The sequence below is a fragment of the Acanthochromis polyacanthus genome, chromosome 6 (genome assembly GCF_021347895.1).
Source record: "Acanthochromis polyacanthus isolate Apoly-LR-REF ecotype Palm Island chromosome 6, KAUST_Apoly_ChrSc, whole genome shotgun sequence".
Lineage (NCBI taxonomy): Eukaryota > Metazoa > Chordata > Actinopteri > Pomacentridae > Acanthochromis > Acanthochromis polyacanthus.
Genome location: NC_067118.1, coordinates 323,567 through 342,751, shown reverse-complemented (window position 1 = coordinate 342,751; position 19,185 = coordinate 323,567). Strand labels below are relative to the sequence as shown.

General features: G+C 44.4%; 2 protein-coding genes across 51 annotated transcripts; both read right to left on the bottom strand.

The window, feature by feature from the left end:
- Positions 1-1,337: 1,337 nt before the first annotated feature.
- On the bottom strand, positions 1,338-18,202 carry LOC110969842 (synaptophysin-like). The gene is made up of 7 exons (XM_022220022.2): positions 18,064-18,202; positions 13,347-13,412; positions 10,173-10,297; positions 9,399-9,597; positions 9,099-9,296; positions 7,202-7,417; positions 1,338-1,403 (listed from the first exon to the last, which is right to left on the bottom strand). The coding sequence occupies exons 1-7, from the start codon at positions 18,079-18,081 to the stop codon at positions 1,338-1,340; spliced, it is 888 nt and encodes a 295-aa protein (XP_022075714.1). The 5' UTR covers positions 18,082-18,202.
- On the bottom strand, positions 2,329-7,185 carry LOC127534428 (mucin-19-like). 50 transcript variants are annotated; one of them, XM_051949579.1, is made up of 4 exons: positions 3,790-7,185; positions 2,632-3,573; positions 2,572-2,601; positions 2,329-2,520 (listed from the first exon to the last, which is right to left on the bottom strand). In XM_051949579.1, the coding sequence occupies exons 1-4, from the start codon at positions 5,702-5,704 to the stop codon at positions 2,450-2,452; spliced, it is 2,958 nt and encodes a 985-aa protein (XP_051805539.1). In that variant the 5' UTR covers positions 5,705-7,185; the 3' UTR covers positions 2,329-2,449. The 50 variants fall into 50 exon arrangements, with proteins under 50 accessions (XP_051805539.1, XP_051805566.1, XP_051805569.1 ...); XM_051949606.1 differs by lacking the exon at positions 2,572-2,601 and having other exon boundaries at positions 2,329-2,571; positions 3,373-3,423; positions 3,454-3,573; XM_051949609.1 differs by lacking the exon at positions 2,572-2,601 and having other exon boundaries at positions 2,329-2,571; positions 3,373-3,423; positions 3,496-3,573.
- Positions 18,203-19,185: the final 983 nt, after the last annotated feature.

The following is a 19,185-nucleotide window of genomic DNA, read 5'->3' as shown; positions in this document are numbered from 1 at the left end:
ATGGAACAGACACCAACTGGAATGACCAGAGGCCATTTTGGATCCAGTTTCCACCTGGCGTCGCCGTGAAGCTGCGGTCCAGAGTGACATCACTTCCTGTCTGGATATTTACATGCAGCAAGACATACGGCAGATGGCGAGGAGGCGATGTCACACCTGATCTGGTTTGAATGTGATTCACTGTAAACCCAGAATGAACAGCTTCACGGCCTGCAGGTGAGAGGGGGCGGGGCTTATAACGGGGCCCAATAGGAAACAAGAAGAAACAGTTCAGTCTATATTATATATCTGTTCAAAGTCATATCTATACAACACAAACATACATTCTCTCCACAAATTATGTAATTTCATATGATTTACTCTTATCAACATGAATTTAGAGGGTTTCTGTTAGTCAGCGTTGTTGTTGTTTGTTGTTTTGGTGGTTTATTCAAGTTGTGGATTTGTTATTTATAACACTCTTTTTAATCATTATAGTGAACATCTAAAACTCCCTCACCCACCCCACCCGCTAGCTCTGCTGACTGACAGGAGTGTTGCATTGTGGGTAGGTTGCAGGCGACCCACACTTGGTTCACTCCGATGCTTCCTGTGAAAGAAAGACAAACAAAATAAATAAATGTATTTATCACATCTTTGAAACAGCTCCAACCTGAGATTATGTGATTTACAAAGGTGACTGAGGAAAGCGCATCATCTGAACATGAAACACTATAAAGTTATATAACTAGACTTCCTGTGCAGAAGCAGCAGCAGCGCCCCCTGCTGTGTGGAGGCCTCTACAACCAGTAGTTACACAGAAAGAAAAATATACATATCAGATCATAGAAAAGTATTATTACAGGCAAAAATATTGTTTTTCATGATGTGAGAGATATTTTTACTTTAATGAAAATACACTTTTGGGAGTTTATTGTGCTATCATAACAAAAATAACTGTCTTGATGTCAGTTAATTTGCTTCCATTGTGATGCGTTATCTACAGGTTAACAGAGGTAACTGATCCACAACACTGGAGATGACCCAGAAATCTTCAGCAGCTTATGGAAAAGCTGTTCTAATTGTTCACAGTTCTAATTCTGTCTCGTCTCTCATGGCCTGCTGATAGACCAGGTCTTTAAAAATGAATGCAGAAAATATGTGCTTTTTGTGGTTGTTGACCGTTTTCTGATTTGTGAAGTGATAAAAAACAAAACTCTTTCTTTTAAAGTCGGTGACTTTAATATGAACAAAAGGAATCAAGAATTTTGAATCTGGATTGTTGTAATCTTGGTATTTCTGTTGTGGAAAAGAGTGACCTGAACATATTCCTTTGGGCTCACCTGTTTGGTGTCAGCTCACATCTGATTGGAGAAGGAGGTGGGCGCCCCCTGCTGGCCATAGCCCTGACTGTACTCTGCCTCCTGCAGGAGACACAACCAACACAAGTCTTATTTTTGATTATAAGTCATCATCTCAGGTCTGAATGCAGATGAAATGTTCTATATTTAGCCAGATATTTTCCAGAGCTTATTTTTGGGTCCTAAATAACAAACTTTGAACTAAATCTCAGATGATGCAGCAATGTATTTCTAAATTCAGTTTTCAGACAGTTTTCTATTTAAAATTTGTCTCCATACTATACGTGTTGTGAATTGGCACCATATAAATGAATGACTTATCACAAATGAGACGGACCAACCCAAACGCAGTCTGACAGAATGGCAGAAACAAACAAAAAAAACTTGAGTTATTTTGTTAAAAAAATGTTAAAAAAAAAACAACAACACACAAATAAACTAAACAAGAATCAACATGTCCAAAATGTTTCCTTAGATGTTGAAACACTCAACTAATGCCATCTCCTCATCCTGTAGATGTTCTCTGCAGACTTCTCCTCTCTACGCTGCTGTTCTGTCATGCAGGATGCATCTCCAACAACTACTACAGGTTTAATTGAGAGCTTTGATTTTCCTCAGCTTCTCTTGTAAATGTTAAAATTTTGCTGTAAACTGAACTTCAGGTTTTCAGGTGATAAATCTTTTACAGCCCGGATGTGGTTCCTCTTTTCAGCAAATGAATCAAAGTCTCACATTCTCAAACAGTTTCTCAGCAAAAATACCACAAAGATGGTTATTGCCACCCTAACAGTTGAACTTCTGGTTTTAGTCGTAAACAGTTTGATTTTGAAAACAAACGAGCTGCTGCTCCGACGCTTCAGGAACATGGAGGTCGGTCACAGCTGGAGCTGCACCTCTACCGGTTAGTTAGCTGTGAGGGAACACTTGGTCAGATTCTTACTGGTTTGTAAAGCTGGGGGACTAACACTATCAAGTCAAACTGGAGTTTTGTAGAAGAAGCTGAAAGGAATGAAGGAAGCAGCCACACAAGTGTGTCAGTCAGCTGGGCAGAACCAATCTGTGACTGCAGGGTTTTACCTGGGACATAAGGAGGAACGCACACCCAAACCCTAATCTGCTGATGTTTGACCTGCCGATGTTTGACCTGCCGATGCTGATGTTTGACCTGCCGATGTTTGACCTGCCGATGTCTGACCTGCCGATGTCTGACCTGCCGATGCTGATGTTTGACCTGCCGATGTTTGACCTGCTGATGTTTGACCTGCCGATGTTTGACCTGCCGATGTCTGACCTGCCAATGTTTGACCTGCCGATGCTGATGTTTGACCTGCCGATGTTTGACCTGCCGATGTTTGACCCGCCGATGTCTGATCTGCCGATGTCTGACCTGCCGATGTTTGACCTGCCGATGTTTGACCTGCCGATGCTGATGTTTGACCTGCCGATGCTGATGTTTGACCTGCCGATGCTGATGTTTGACCTTCCGATGCTGATGTTTGACCAGCCGATGCTGATGTTTGACCTGCCGATGCTGATGTTTGACCCGCCGATGTTTGACCTGCCGATGTTTGATCTGACGATGTTTGACCTGCCGGTGCTGATGTTTGACCAGCCGATGTTTGACCTGCCGGTGTTTGACCTGCCGATGTTTGACCTGCCGATGTTTGACCTGCCGATGCTGATGTTTGACCTGCCGATGCTGATGTTTGACCAGCCGATGTTTGACCCGCCGATGTTTGACCCGCCGATGTCTGACCTGCCGGTGTTTGACCTGCTGATGTTTGACCTGCCGATGTTGATGGTTGACCTGCCGATGTTTGACCCGCCGATGTCTGACCTGCCGATGTTTGACCCACCGATGTTTGACCCGCCGATGTCTGACCTGCCAGTGTTTGACCTGCCGATGTTTGACCTGCCGATGTCTGACCTGCCGATGTTTGACCTGCCGATGTCTGACCTGCCGATGTTTGACCCACCGATGTTTGACCCGCCGATGTCTGACCTGCCAGTGTTTGACCTGCTGATGTTTGACCTTCCGATGTTTGACCCGCCGATGTTTGACCTGCCGATGCTGATGTTTGACCTTCCGATGTTTGACCCGCCGATGTTTGACCTGCCGATGCTGATGTTTGACCTGCCGATGCTGATGTTTGACCTGCCGATGCTGATGTTTGACCTGCCGATGTTGATGTTTGACCTGCCGATGCTGATGTATGACCCACCGATGTTTGACCTGCCGATGTTGATGGTTGACCAGCCGATGTTTGACCCGCCGATGTTTGACCTGCCGGTGTTTGACCTGCCGGTGTCTGACCTGCCGGTGTTTGACCTGCCGGTGTTTGACCTGCCGGTGTCTGACCTGCCGATGTTTGACCTGCCGATGTTTGACCCGCCGATGTTTGACCCGCCGATGTCTGACCTGCCGGTGTTTGACCTGCTGATGTTTGACCTGCCGATGTTGATGGTTGACCTGCCGATGTTTGACCTGCCGATGTTTGACCAGCCGATGTTTGACCCACCGATGTTTGACCCGCCGATGTCTGACCTGCCAGTGTTTGACCTGCCGATGTTTGACCTGCCGATGTCTGACCTGCCGATGTTTGACCTGCCGATGTTTGACCCACCGATGTTTGACCCGCCGATGTCTGACCTGCCAGTGTTTGACCTGCTGATGTTTGACCTTCCGATGTTTGACCCGCCGATGTTTGACCTGCCGATGCTGATGTTTGACCTTCCGATGTTTGACCCGCCGATGTTTGACCTGCCGATGCTGATGTTTGACCTGCCGATGCTGATGTTTGACCTGCCGATGCTGATGTATGACCCACCGATGTTTGACCTGCCGATGTTGATGGTTGACCTGCCGATGTTTGACCAGCCGATGTTTGACCCGCCGATGTTTGACCTGCCAGTGTTTGACCTGCCGATGTCTGACCTGCCGGTGTTTGACCTGCTGGTGTCTGACCTGCCGATGTTTGACCAGTCGATGTTTGACCCGCCGATGTTTGACCCGCCGGTGTTTGACCTGCCGGTGTCTGACCTGCCGATGTCTGACCTGCCGGTGTCTGACCTGCCGGTGTCTGACCTGCCGGTGTCTGACCAGCCGGTGTCTGACCAGCCGATGTCTGACCTGCCGATGTCTGACCTGCCGGTGTCTGACCTGCCGGTGTTTGACCTGCCGGTGTCTGACCTGCCGATGTCTGACCTGCCGATGTCTGACCTGCCGGTGTTTGACCTGCCGGTGTTTGACCTGCCGATGTTTGATCTGCCAGTGTTTGACCAGCCGATGTCTGACCTGCCGATGTCTGACCTGCCGGTGTCTGACCTGCCGGTGTTTGACCTGCCGGTGTTTGATCTGCCAGTGTTTGACCAGCCGATGTCTGACCTGCCGATGTCTGACCTGCCGGTGTCTGACCTGCCGGTGTTTGACCTGCCGGTGTTTGACCTGCCGATGTCTGACCTGCCGATGTCTGACCTGCCGATGTCTGACCTGCCGATGTCTGACCTGCCGGTGTCTGACCTGCCGGTGTTTGACCTGCCGGTGTTTGACCTGCCGATGTCTGACCTGCCGATGTCTGACCTGCCGATGCTGATGTTTGACCTTCCGATGTTTGACCCGCCGATGTTTGACCTGCCGATGCTGATGTTTGACCTGCCGATGCTGATGTTTGACCTGCCGATGCTGATGTATGACCCACCGATGTTTGACCTGCCGATGTTGATGGTTGACCTGCCGATGTTTGACCAGCCGATGTTTGACCCGCCGATGTTTGACCTGCCGGTGTTTGACCTGCCGATGTCTGACCTGCCGGTGTTTGACCTGCCGGTGTCTGACCTGTCGATGTTTGACCTGCCGATGTTTGACCAGTCGATGTCTGACCTGCCGGTGTTTGACCTGCCGGTGTCTGACCTGCCGATGTCTGACCTGCCGATGTCTGACCTGCCGATGTCTGACCTGCCGGTGTCTGACCAGCCGGTGTTTGACCAGCCGATGTCTGACCTGCCGATGTTTGACCTGCCGGTGTTTGACCTGCCGGTGTCTGACCTGCCGGTGTTTGACCTGCCGATGTTTGACCAGTCGATGTTTGACCCGCCGATGTTTGACCAGCCGATGTTTGACCTGCCGATGTCTGACCTGCCGGTGTTTGACCTGCCGGTGTCTGACCTGCCGATGTCTGACCTGCCGATGTCTGACCTGCCGATGCTGATGTTTGACCAGCCGATGTTTGACCCGCCGATGTTTGACCCGCCAATGTCTGACCTGCTGGTGTTTGACCTGCCGATTTTTGACCTGCCGATGTCTGACCTGCCAATGCTGATGTTTGACCTGCCGGTGTTTGACCTGCTGCAGTCTGTGTTAGCATGAGCTAACGGCATCATTCATGAACTCTTTCATGTCTGTGTGTGATTGGTTGTAAATGAAACTGCAGACGAGATGGAGCTAATTAGAGTCCAGTGGATTTCTATCTAAGGGTAAAATATCATGTAATTTATTGTGGTTTGTAAGCGTGGTGAATGGTGGACGATTTAAAATGTTTATAGAGCGTTAGTGCCAATGCTTTTTTATTATTATTATTTATTATTGTATTTGGAAAGGATTGCACTTCAAAAAATATATATATATATACAGTTTAAAAAGTATAAATAGGTTGAAAAGTCTGATAAAAACGTGATTCAAATTTCTTCTTTTAAAATGCAGGAAAATCCACGTGGTACACGATTGAGTAAAAAATCAATCAGTCGTGTAATAATTTCTTCAGTTTTGTTTCATGTGAAAACTGACAAACATGAAAAAGAAAACAGAAAAAACTGAACTGTTTTGTCAGCCAGGTTAAATTAAATGTCTGTTGCATTAATGTGAACGTTGTTCCTCTGAGTTTCCCTTCAATGGTTTTTCACCTCATCCACCTGTCCAGTTGTCGTCTTGTAAACCTGTTACTTTGCCACCAGCTAGCTGCAAAATAAAATGAGGACAGAAAAAGAGCAGCTGTTTGGTCACTGGGTGGAGTCCAGCTCAAGCTCAGGAAGATGGAATCATCCTTTTTCAAATGGGGAAACAGCGTGATAATTCTCTCGATTCATCCTGAAAACAGCCGATCATTGAAAGCGGGAGAACACTGGACAAGCACAAAATAGAATGAAAATGAATTTGAACCCATGTGGGACCTTCAACAGTTTATCAGTTGCTTGAGACAATAGATGAACTACTGAGGAAGATAATGTGTAGTTTGTTTACTGTCACTGACGATTATTCAAATTATTTTCTACATGAAAATAACATGAGAGAGACCATGTCTGCTCTTTTAAATGTCAGAAAACAGTGAAAGGTTTAGATCAGTGGTTCCCAGATGACAGGATATGTCAGCCACCCAAAAATATTCTGCTTACTGTAACAGAGGAGAAATAAAGAGGAAATATTCACATTTATGAAGCTGCAATCACAGAATTTACGCTGTACTAAAAAAATACTCAAACAGAGGCAACAATCCATCGATTGCAACCACCAGATTATTAATTCACAACTAATCAACAAACTGACTAAATGATGCAGAGGAAATGTGAGCTGTGATGTTATTGGATCCTCAGTTTGTTGTTTTTGGAGGTTTGAAGTCCTTAGAAGCAGCTCTGCCAGCTCTGCTAGCAGTTTTCATTTGTTTCTAGCATTTGTGCTAAGCTAAGCAACTGCATTCCTTTTCGGGATCTGATTTTAAGTTGATGAAATTTCTATCTCTGAGTAAAATGAACATCTTACATATCCAATGACGGGCCATTTTTAAACACTAACCTTAGCCAATCACAGGCCTTCTGCTGAACTCCTCCCCTTTAGAAGTTACCTGAGCAGCAGCAGTCGGTCAGCTCACCTGGTTGTATCCTTGCTGGCTGTAGTCGGGCTGGTAGCCTCCCTGGTTGCTGGCGTATGGGTCTTGTTCATACGCCCCCTGCTGGCCGTAGGCATCTGGTGCAGCAGGTTTTGCCTGAGGAGGCGGAGCCCGCATGAAGGGCGCGATGATGCCGGTCTCCTTAAAGACGAACCACAGGTTTCCAGCCCACAGCACCAGGTTAATGAAGCCAAACGCCTGTGACACAGACAACACGACAACTGTTGTTCATCTCATTAATGCATTATGCTGGATTACTATCTACTGTTTCTAAACAAACAGCCTTTAAAAATTTAAGTAATGTGAATCTCACTCATGTTCAGGGCAACCATACAGATACCTACAGATTGTGAGAACGTCTGCGTGGAAACTGGGGCAAAACTGGGGCGTTTTACCTCTCCGTGCCACATCATGGAGAGGAAAAACACAGCAAACACACCACTACTCTTTAAACAACAGAACCAACCTCACCCAGCCTGCTGAATCTCTGCCTGAACACCACCAACTTTGAATGCAAACTACTCTAGCCACTGGTTCAGATATGTGGACAACGCCTGGGCCAGAATCAAAGGCCGAGAAGTAGAAGCCTTCACAGAGCATCAGATGCAACATCAAGTTCACACAAGGGAAGATGCAAGTAGTAACGGCAAAGTGCTTTTTGGACGAAGCCTCAACGTTGAAGTCTACAGAAATCCTCCAAACACAGACCAATATCTACTGGTTGATTTCCACCACCCACTGGAACATCAGCAGGTTTTGTCAGGGTTAGGGTTGTCAGAACCTTAAACCAGAGGGTTAGAAGAACCTTTCCTTCTGCCGACCAAAGCAAAAGGAAATGAGAAGGAACACGCTCACATTAGGAAAGCACTGAAGAACCGTGGTTCCTCCCAACTGGATAATAGGGCTAGTGTTATGGTTGGCCCTAACCCCGGTGCTAATGAAAGATTAGCATCACAGCAAGCATAGACTAACAGGAGGAACAACATCACCGTTAATTAATTCACCGTACAGACAAACAGAAAATACCAGCAACACTCTGAGACACAAACTGGTTCATCCTGAGGACAAAACACCAGTCAGAGGGTTACTACCTCTAGGGTTAGGCTATCATCGAGATAGTCTGTCCCCATCTTAACCCTATGTATCTGCAGACTTTCATATAGGAGAACAAAGTACGGGACAGCCAGCTTCACAGGACCAGATTCAGCATCCAGCTGGATTTGAAGCATTTGTCCTGTTTGAGAGAGGAATGAAGGAAAACATATGACCCCGGAAAAGTGTCTTTTATCATTCATTCCATGTTTCCTAACATTCATGGTAGCTCTACAACCATTACTGCTGTTGTTACCGTTGGACCACCTGGTCTCACAACCATTCACACCTGGAGACAGGTGTCCTGGGTCGTCTATGGGCCGTTAGCCATGTGATCTGGAGCATCGGGGATGAGAGGTGAAACATCCAGTTGTCCAAGTCCAGTTGCTTTCTACTGAAGCTTGCAGGAGCTGCTTCACTTGGTTGGTATTTTTTAAATTCATTTAGCTTAATTGGTCTTTTTTGAGACTGGGCCCCAAAAGTATCGTCACAGTATCTAAGAAACACAATGACAATGTAAGCACAAAAGTGCAGTGCAAGGGTTAGGGGACATTTTAGTATGACTAAACCCTGAATTCATGTATTGTTTTGTGTCTTTGTGGTGGAAATATCTTATGTCTTGCCAATGTACACCTTGCCTAACCAGTTGGCAGTTCCAAATATAACCGAAACCACATGGCGCTAATTCCAGATTCAGTGGTAGTTGGAGCTCATATTTCATACTGTAGAGTTAAAAAGATGAACACTCTGTCGGAGACTTGGTTGTCTATTGATGAGACAGTCTTACCACAGAGGTGTTGAGTCCGGACATGACTGGGTCGCGGACTTCACGGCAGCGGGTTGCTGTGTCTTCCAGATTGCAGGCAGGGATCATGGTAACGACTTCGTCGGGGTCGGTGGCCGTCTTTACGTCGGACAGACCTTTGGCCCAGGCGGCCGAACTCACCAGCCACATAAAGGCAAACACTCCGGTCACTCCAAGGTCCTGAAGCAACAAAACACAGCATGTTAGGGAGGAAACATTTCCCAGAATGCAGCTTGGTGATAGAAATGTTACTCCCTAACCCGATCAGGTGGCTGCACTTACGATCAGCGGGCCCTTGTTGTTCTCCTTATACTTTTCAAAGAAGAAGACGTAGATGCTGAGAGCCGCCATAGAGTACAGGAATGCAAAGACGCCGATGGTGACAAAGAACTCGGCAGAGGAGGAGTAGTCACCAACGAGGAAGACGCGCTTCTTGCTCCCATCCTTACAGGTGGGGGCGTCAAAGTACACCTGGTGGAGTCTGACAGAGGAACAGCATCTCAACGGCTGAAAATTGTCAGGTAAGAAGGACAGGAAACTGTTAAAAGTAACTCCAGCCTAAACACTCCTCAAAGCTTTGACTGGGAGACCGCAAAAGACAAAGGGGTGTTGATTTAAGTCTTTACTAAAATTCTTCAAGCTGATGTTTGAAGCAGTTTGAATTCAGCTTCTACCAGCAGATCATGGACGACAGCAGTAGACATTAAAGAATCATTTCAACCTGACCAACTGAACACATTTCAGGAAGCTTCTCTGCATTTATCTCTGTAGACAGGCAGCATTCGGTTTCACTTCACTGTTTGTTACAACAAAAAGTGAAAGTTCTAAAGTTTTTCTTTAATGTGCACTGACTTTCTGATTTTTGTTCTTGTGTGTTCTTTAGACCTGTTTGTGTGTAACGATTACCACACATCAAATAGGCAGTTGCTATTATATTTCACATTTATCATATCCACGTTCCATAAAACCACGATAAAATGTTTGTCTAGGAAAGTCTTGCAAAAAAAAGTCAAACCCTAAGTCAAAGTTTCAGTGTTTGCAGAGATGATTTCTGACCTGAACGGATACTCAAAGTCCACTTCTATACTCAGGTCACTCTCTGTTCGGTTCTTACACTCCACCGACATCTGGAACGTCCCAGAATAACTGCCGCAGGTGGAGAAGGCAAAGATGGCGAAGAACTGGAAGAGGAGGAAGAACAATAGCCAAAATGGTAAGTAGTAACAATGCAGAGATTATTTAAGGAGGCTACCCATTATAATAATTCATATCAGCCTCCAAAAAAATCTGCTTTTTGAAGAACAGTTGGTGCTCCCATATACTCTTAGTTGTGTTTTCAGTTGCTGTTTTCTATTGGTTCATATGTAAACACAGGTCAATATGTCAGTTTGCACATGTAGATCTCCACTTATCTAAATGTCTGTTGCTGATTTCTGAGAACATCCCATGAGGCCTTTCAGGCTCTGATTCGGCAGCAGGGTTAGGGTTATTGGTGGAGGTTTGTGAGGACGCCTGTAGACTACCACAGGCTTTGGCTTTTTAGTTAATAAATCATTTATTCTACACATAATTCTGCTAAAATAAACAGATCAATCGGAGATAATGTAGCGAAAAACAAAAATCAACCACTGGACCAACAGCAGTTTAATCCCGATCCAACCTTCATGCCGGGTTCTCGTGAAGCTGCTCTGAGCGTGGTTCTGTCGGAGCAGACGAGGTGTTTGCTCCTGCAGGAAGATGACTCATCCTCACGTCTGTCTTTAGTGTGTGAAGCTGGAATCAAACCCACACTGGCTCCGCCCACTTCCCACGCTGGTGATGTCGTTTGGGTTTGGTGATTTTATTGATTTAATGGCATTGGAAAATGCGCAGAAACAGCACGAGGTCAGTGTGACTGAAGGATACCTATCGACACATTCTGACGGATAATTTCTGTTCATCCATGGATGACAGTTATGACTTACAGGTACTCTTCATACTGTAATGAAGCAGAAGTTTTGGGTATAGTGGACTCTCTGTAGCCTGGATGGAGGCTGTGTGAAGTAAAAATGAATTACTGGTAATAAGAGTCGAACGATAAGACGGAGTCTAAAGGTGGAACAGAATCTGAAGGTAAGGCAGACGCTATAGATGGTACAATGTGAGACACGTGGACCCAAATTAAGGTCCAAAAACAGAACAATCAGCAGCTTATAAGCTACAAATGTGTGACAGTTTATGTGAGATGCTGCTGTTTTTGAATTAGTAAAAGTATTTTTCAGAATTTTTCTATTCATTTGCATTCAGAGTGAAACAAGTGAAACCAGCTGGAGTTAGAATCAGCTCCTTAGATATTTGGACACATGCTTCATCATCTGGGCTCAGTGCACTATCACAGTAGATCTAAATGAAACCATCCAGACGTGCTTTAAGTTCAGATTTTCAGTTTAATGTGAGGATTTACATCCACATCGGGTGAACGTTGGAAGAACTACAACACATATTATTTGTACCCTCCACCTTTTTCAGGGACCAAAAGTAATTCGACAAACTAACATAGGCACAGATGAAATGATCACCTTTAACGTTTGGTTTCCTCCTAAAGTGTGGAAGTCATAGACATCACCAGACGCTGGGTTTGGTTCCTGGTAACTGTAAGTACCAGACCTCTGCTTCTGCTGCTGTCTGCACTTCCTGATCCTTCAGTTCCGTCTTCAGCAAACGGCTGAACTGGACTGAGGTCAGGTGACTGACTCGGCCTCTGCAGAACATTCCACTTCTTTGCCTTAAAAAAACTCTTTGGTTTCTTTGGCAGTTTGCTTCAGGTCATCGTCCATCTGTACCGTGAAGCTCCGTCCACTGAGTTCTGAAGCATCTGGCTGCGGATGATCAGATAATATTTATGAAACACTTTAGAAGTCATCCTTCAGTCAGCAGTTACCTCATCAACAGATATCAGAGAACCAGTTCTACTGGCACCCATACTTGACCACACCATGATACTACCTCCACCATGCTTCAGTGGCCACAGTTACATGAAGTTTTTTAATTCAGAATTATTAATTCGGAATTAGTGTCTTCAGTCTTAGTCTTAAAGTGTTGTGATTCGCGTTTACAGCCCAGCCTGACTACAGCCAGCATAAATACTAATTCTGAATTAAGGCTTACATGGACCGCACGTTTATTCCCCTTCCTTAATTCCGCTTTAACGCTCGGGCGTTGGAAAAGATTCTGATTGGACAGGGAGTGGACGTGACGTATCCCTGTTTACCGGAAGAAAACAAACTCCATTTCTTGCAGCATTTCTTTTCCACCAACAACATGGAGGAACAACTAATAAGCGTGCTTTTCGCTTTGCTTTTTATCGTCGTTTTGAAACAGCAACTCGACATGGCGTACTACCTCTGTAGCGTCACTTGATGTGCTCGTGCCAATAAGGTTGCAGAACGTGTACAATTGTGGTCCATATGACCACTTCCAGATGAAAATTTGCTGTTTTTTGGTAAACTCTAATCTGAGCCTCTTCCTGTTTATGAGGCTCACCGATGGTTTCCACCTTGTGATGAACCCTCTGAATTCACTCTGGTAAAGTCTTCTCTGAGTTGCTGACTTTTACCTCTTGGAGAGTCTTCTGGATCTGACCAGCTGTTATGAAGGGATCTTCTTGACCAGAGAAAGGATTCTTCTGTCTTCCACCACACTGGTTTTCTTGGTCTTCTGGGTCTTTTGGTGTTGCTGAGCTCACCAGGTCCTTCTTTCTTTTTAAGAATGAACCAAACAGTAGACTTGTCCCCTCCTAATGTTTCTGCTCTCTGATGACAGCTTCCTTTACTGATAGAGATGCTCTTTGGACTTCATATGCATACTTGATTCATCAAGTTCCACACTTGAACTCTCGACCTTTAATCTGCTCCTTGTAAATGAAATAATGAGGGAATAACTCACACCTGGCCCTGGATCAGCTGAGCAGCCACCTGTCCAGTTACTTTTAGTTCGTCTACAATGTGTTGTAGCTGCTCCAACGTTCACCTGGTGTGGATGTAAATACTCAGATTAAAGCTGAAAGTCTGAACTTAAAGCACATCCAGATGGATTCATACAAATCTACTGTGGTGGTTCTGAACCCACAGGATGAAAAATGAGTGAGTGTCCACATATCTATGGATGGACTGGATACCTGGAGGGGGAACTCATGCTTCTGTGCTGTGTTTGTGGGTATTTGTGGTGTAAGTGTTGTTAAGATGAACTCACCCATTCCAAGACCTTAATGAAACCCAGAGGAACCTTCAGCACCCTGAACTGGCCCTGGGCCACCAGCTGAGGACAGACAGACAGACAGACAGACAGACAGACACAGTTATTTTTACTTAAACTGAGCAAAGACAACAGATGTTGGTGTTCAGGTTCATTGATGCTGAAGCAAAGTGAAAATCTGAGGCAGTGACATCAGTGATCATAAAGCAAACAGAAACGCACAGCATCAGCGCTGAACTAGAATGTTTAGAGCGACAAAGCAAAGCAGGAGGTCAGGGGACAGAGGGAGGAGCTCAGGGTTGATGGGTGGACTGATGAAACATTAGACTTTAACACACTGACTGCTCTTTGTTTCCTGTTCCACAGTGAGAGTCGGCGTTGCTTCTTTCAACCTTAATTCCCCGTTAATTATTGAAATCGTGACAACAAAGGTCCAAAAACAAAATAACAACACTACGTTTTATTTGTAAGCGCCTTTCTTGACACCCAAGGTCACTTTACAGGAAAAACAAATGCAACAGAACAGATTAAAACCATACAAAAAGATGCAATGATATATTGACGGACAGAAGAGACGGCAGCAGACTCTATTTACTTGTTATCATTCTGGGACCAGCTTCTGGTTCATAGGAACATTTTCAAAGTATTCAGGAGATTTGGGAGACATGAAATCAATTAGGGATAGGGAGCTGTAATTATTACTAATACTCTTATAATTACTAATATAATACTGGAGAATTCTAGAGCATTTTGAGAAAACTGTCAGGACTTTTTGACAACATTTTCGTGCACTTCTTTGTCATGTAGAGTCTGGTTAGTGAAATGCAGAGTGGCTGTTCTCCCCTAACCCTAACCCTGTGCAACAACAACGAGACAAACCCTTCAAAAACTATATCAGATAAAGTCACAACGCCTAAACAATGAGGTAGACATCTTCAAACACAGTGTGAGTGTGTGCATTAACCTACATGTTCTTTCCATATTCATGTTTGTCCAGTGTGCTGTTTTTCTTTGTTTGTTGTGAACTCTTGTGTAATTGCTGTATAACAAATTGCTCTTCAAAGGAAAAAATAATAAAGCTGAAGTTGTAGATTTGAGCTGAAGTCAGAGTTCACTTCTGAGTAGTTCTCCTGAGAAGAAGCTCCTCCTGAGGATCTCTGTGTTCTCCTTGGTGTTCCTCAGGTTCCAGTCACTCAAAGAGTCCATCATTGCTGTATGGTGTCGGTTTACCCTAACCCTGATCTTCCTGGTGTAGCTGTGTCGTCCATTACGCTCTGCTGACCTCAGAACCATCTGCAGGGCCTCTGGTCCAGTCGGTGCTGGTCCTGAACCATTGGGTGATGTTCCCAGTGAGTGTCTCCACCACTCCACTAAATAAAAAATGCCCTCAGCTGTCTGAGGAGATGAAGGTGGAACATGGTGGTCTGTGCTTGGACCAGACAGATCCTCAGAGATGTTCAGTCCCAGGTCCTGAAGCTGCTCATCCTCTCCACAGTGACCCGTTAATCCTCAGTGTAGTTCCTCTGCTGGTTTCTTCCAAAGTCCTCCTTCAGCTCTCCGGTTTTACTGACGTTCAGCAGCAGATTGTTCTTCTGACTCTAACCACGATGGACCATCAACCTCCTCTGCATTTGTCTGATCATCAGCAGATTTCCAGTGATGTTACAGCTGTTTGTAGCCACATGAGAAGAAGGAAGGAGAAGATCCACAAGGAGAAGATCAGAGGGCTGAGGACTCACCTCTGGGGGCTCTGGTGTTCGGGTCTGGAGATGTGTCCGCCCACTCAGACCACTTGGGTTCTAGTGGGCAGGAAATCCAGAATCCAGTCCCAGGGAGGTGCTCAGACCCAGACGGGACAGATTGGAGTCTGGAGGTGCAGTGGTCCTGAAAGCTGAACTGAAATCCACCAACAGCATCCTCACATCGTCCCGTCTACCTGTCCAGGTGGGTGAGGGTGGAGACCAGAACCTGAGAGATCATCATCATCATCAGTTTGGCTGGTAAGAAAACTGAAGTGGATCCAGGGACTCAGGACCTTCCTGGTTGGTCTCAGAACACTGGATGACTGACTTCAGAGCTGCTTCAGACAGGTGGGGACCAGATAGTGATGAGGGAGAGGCTGGACAGAGGAGTGAACACTGGAGCCGGTAGGTCAGGACTTCAGCATCTTCCTGGATCCCATCTGGACCGACTTCCTGGAGCTGACTCTCCTCAGTGTAATCAGTCATCTCATTCTGAAACAGTGACTTCCTGTTCTGCTCTGGTAGCTAATCACCTGTTGGCTGCATGTAAACTCTTCTACGCTTACGTACATTTCACACACACACACACACACACACACACACACACACACACACACACACACACACACACACACACACACACACACACACACACACTAAACCTGGTTCCGACGTTGTTTTTTTCTGTATGACTCCAGCATTTTCACCTCGCTAAATAACGTACCTTCAGATCCCTTTTGCTGTATAAATTAATCTGAACTGAATAAAAATCTGTAATGAAGAAGCTTTTTCCAGAATAAACAGACAGACAGAAGTGCTACCACGTCCTGTGTTTAAACAAACAGATCAATGATTCCTCTCGGGTTTTAGTCTGTTGTGATATTTAAGATTCACATCAGTGGGTCTCTTTCTGTCCATGACACCACATCCATTAAAGAATCAATAAACAAAGCAGCAGACTGGATAAATGACTGAATATGCTTCACATCATGTGGTGTTTATAGAAACATTTTTACGACAGAATCCACCAACCGGCACAAAATGAGTAGAAGTCATTGGAATAGATTGATATATATCTGATCAACACTTATCTACCATTATCTTATCCTATCCTATCTTATCTTATCCTATCTTATCCTATCTTATCCTATCTTATCTTATCTTATCTTATCTTATCTTATCCTATCCTATCCTATCCTATCCTATCCTATCCTATCTTATCCTATCCTATCCTATCCTATCCTATCCTATCCTATCTTATCTTATCTTATCTTATCTTATCTTATCTTATCTTATCTTATCCTATCCTATCCTATCCTATCCTATCCTATCCTATCCTATCCTATCTTATCCTATCTTATCTTATCCTATCTTATCCTATCTTATCTTATCTTATCTTATCTTATCTTATCTTATCTTATCTTATCTTATCCTATCCTATCCTATCCTATCCTATCCTATCCTATCCTATCCTATCTTATCTTATCTTATCTTATCTTATCTTATCTTACTGTAAGCACCAGTTAGTATTTACATGAAGATTTCAGAACCTTCTTCCTCCTGGTTCTGGTTCTCCAACAGGGAACCATTGTGGGAGTTGAAGGTTGTTTCCCAGTTAAATATCAGCTGTGTGTGGAACAGGAGGACTACAGCTTTCTCTCTCTCTCTTTTTTTTTTTTTTTTTACATTTTTGTAAAATACATTTTTAGTCATTTTAAAATTAACCTTTTAAAAGACATTCAAGTTGTTTTTCTGATGTCTTACTAACTGGATTCAGGTTCTTCTTGTTGATTGGCTGCTGCCTGATTAAAAGCAGTTTTTCCTCAAAGCCTTCAGGTTCCTTAAACTAGTCTTCACTGATGATTCTAGTTGATTTCATTCTGTTGTTTCCCATTAATGTTTCTCCATTTTTCATGTTAACGTTGATTTTCCACCTCTGAAGCATCAGTTTTTACTTCTAAAAGCTTGAAGCTGCAGTTCTCCAGAACATCAGAGTTTGTTGTCCATCTGTAAAGTTTAGTAGCCTCCAAGTGTTAGGGTTAGGTTCTAGTGTTAGTGTTCTGTTGTTACAGCTGAGAGCATCATGGAGAGAATCAAACCTCAGGACTAAACAATAACAGGAGCCTCTTTAAAAGAAGGAACGCTGTAGTTCCCATCTGTCTATGAGCTGAAGATGGAGAACTTATGAAGAGCTGCAAAACAAACATCACCAGAAACCTGAACAGAACATTCTAGAAAAAATAACAGAAGACAAGAGCTGAGCTGCTTTAAGGGTGGAAAATAAAACGGAGAGCTTTTCTGTTGGTCTCCATCTAACAGCAGAGGAGGAGGAGAAGGAGGAGGAGGAGGAGGAGGAGAAGGAGGAGGAGCAGCTGAACCCAGGTGAACCCTCATATTATGGGTTAAATAATGGATCAGTTCAGCTGGAACAGCGACTGGACAGCTCCTCCTCTTCATCATTATCATCATCATCCTCCGGCTGCCATTTTACAACCATACACACGCACACACGCACACACACGCACACAAAGTGATGAATTTCACGCACGAGCAGCTGCTGACATATTCATGTTTACGGTGTTTTTGTTTGAGCCTTCAGGCAGCGCGGAGGGCTCCAAAGGCCCACAGACCTCCGCAGTCCGCCTGAAAACACCGCTATCCTCCCTCATCCTCCCTCCATCTCTCCTCCATCTCCCCTCCATCCTCCCTCCATCCCCCTCCAACATAAACATGGATCTAGTAGCGGGTTCGGCTCGGTTGGATTCTCCGGTTCTTAATGAAACCGAGCCTCCTCCCCCAGCCGCCTCCTGCTGCCGGGACACGGCCCGACAAACTGCAGCTTCACCGGGACACAAACACCACCGAACCGTCTGCGGGCCGCTAAACGGACCCAGCCCGAACCCCGAGAGGAGAACCGAGCCCAACCCGGAGCTACCCGGCGGAACAAACGCTGATGTTGACGGTGTTCGTACCTGATTTACGACGTCCATCCTGGAGAAGGAGAAGGAGAAGATGGAGGGAGAAGGGGGAGGAGGGGGAGGAGACTGAACACGTTATTTATTTATTATTTACGGATGACGCCGGAGAGTGATGCTCCGACCAACAAACAAACAAACAAACACAGAAAACTAAAGTCATTCAGCAGATTTACACTTTACTGCAGTTTAGTGGGTGGTGACGTCACATGTTGATGATGACGGGTCCAGTAAATATTTATGTAGACGTCACGCCGAACAAATGAGATGCGTAAAAAAAATTAATTTATATTTTGGAGTAAAACAGTATAACCCACACATTCAGCAGCTATCAACATGCATTCATACACTACCAGGCTAAAGTTTGGACTCACCCCTAATTTTCCCTTTTTTTTTTTTTGTCAAAACAGCCCAATTAAGAGCTAACTAACTTAGCAATTTGTTATTTCTAATTCTTGCAAGAACATTCATGAGTATGCTATGAACAAAATTTAATCAAGTATGGCATCAAGTAGGGATATTTCTACGCATTTATTGATGAAAGTGTTACTAGAAGGTTTAGGGAGCAACATTACCCTGTCTTTTCCCAGACAGCAAGCAGTTATTGAAACTATATTGAATCAATGTTATTTTTTCAACTATAAGTCATTAAATAAACGTTGAAATCTGATGTTGATTCAACATCATGTTGCACCATTTTTTAATATTGAAACAACATTGAAATTCTGACCACAGACCAATGGTATTTCAACCATCAGGAACATTGAAACAACGTTGACATTTCTACTCAACTATAAATCAAAGTGGTTTCAATTAAATTTAAACGGTAAAAGCACTGACTTATCTACAGCCAGGATGTGGAAAAGGTGATGAAAACATTTTACTGTATAGTCAAATGATTACAGCAGATGACTTTAAAATACAAAAGAATTTTATTACAATTTATGCCAATTGAATTTTTTAACAAAACAAACAAACAAACGAAAAAGGAACAACTTCAGGAGTGTGTGTGTGGGGGGTGTGTCCCAGATAGCAAAAGATGTTATTTCAATGTTGATTTTTGATCAGATTGGTTATTTTTGGTTGAGGGTGAAAAAATGATTTTATATCAATCTTTTA

Bases quoted from the DNA above. Each gene is read 5' to 3' on its own strand.
- LOC127534428 (XM_051949566.1), bottom strand. From the start codon at position 5,704: ATGCTAACACAGACTGCAGCAGGTCAAACACCGGCAGGTCAAACATCA. The intron at 3,574-3,789 runs GTCAAACATCAG...CAACATCGGCAG, and splicing joins TCAACCATCAACATCGGCAG to GTCAAACATCGGTGGGTCAT.
- LOC110969842 (XM_022220022.2), bottom strand. The intron at 7,418-9,098 runs GTAAGACTGTCT...TCTGTGTCACAG, and splicing joins CCGGACTCAACACCTCTGTG to GCGTTTGGCTTCATTAACCT. The intron at 1,404-7,201 runs GTGAGCTGACCG...TGTCTCCTGCAG, and splicing joins GCCAGCAAGGATACAACCAG to GAGGCAGAGTACAGTCAGGG.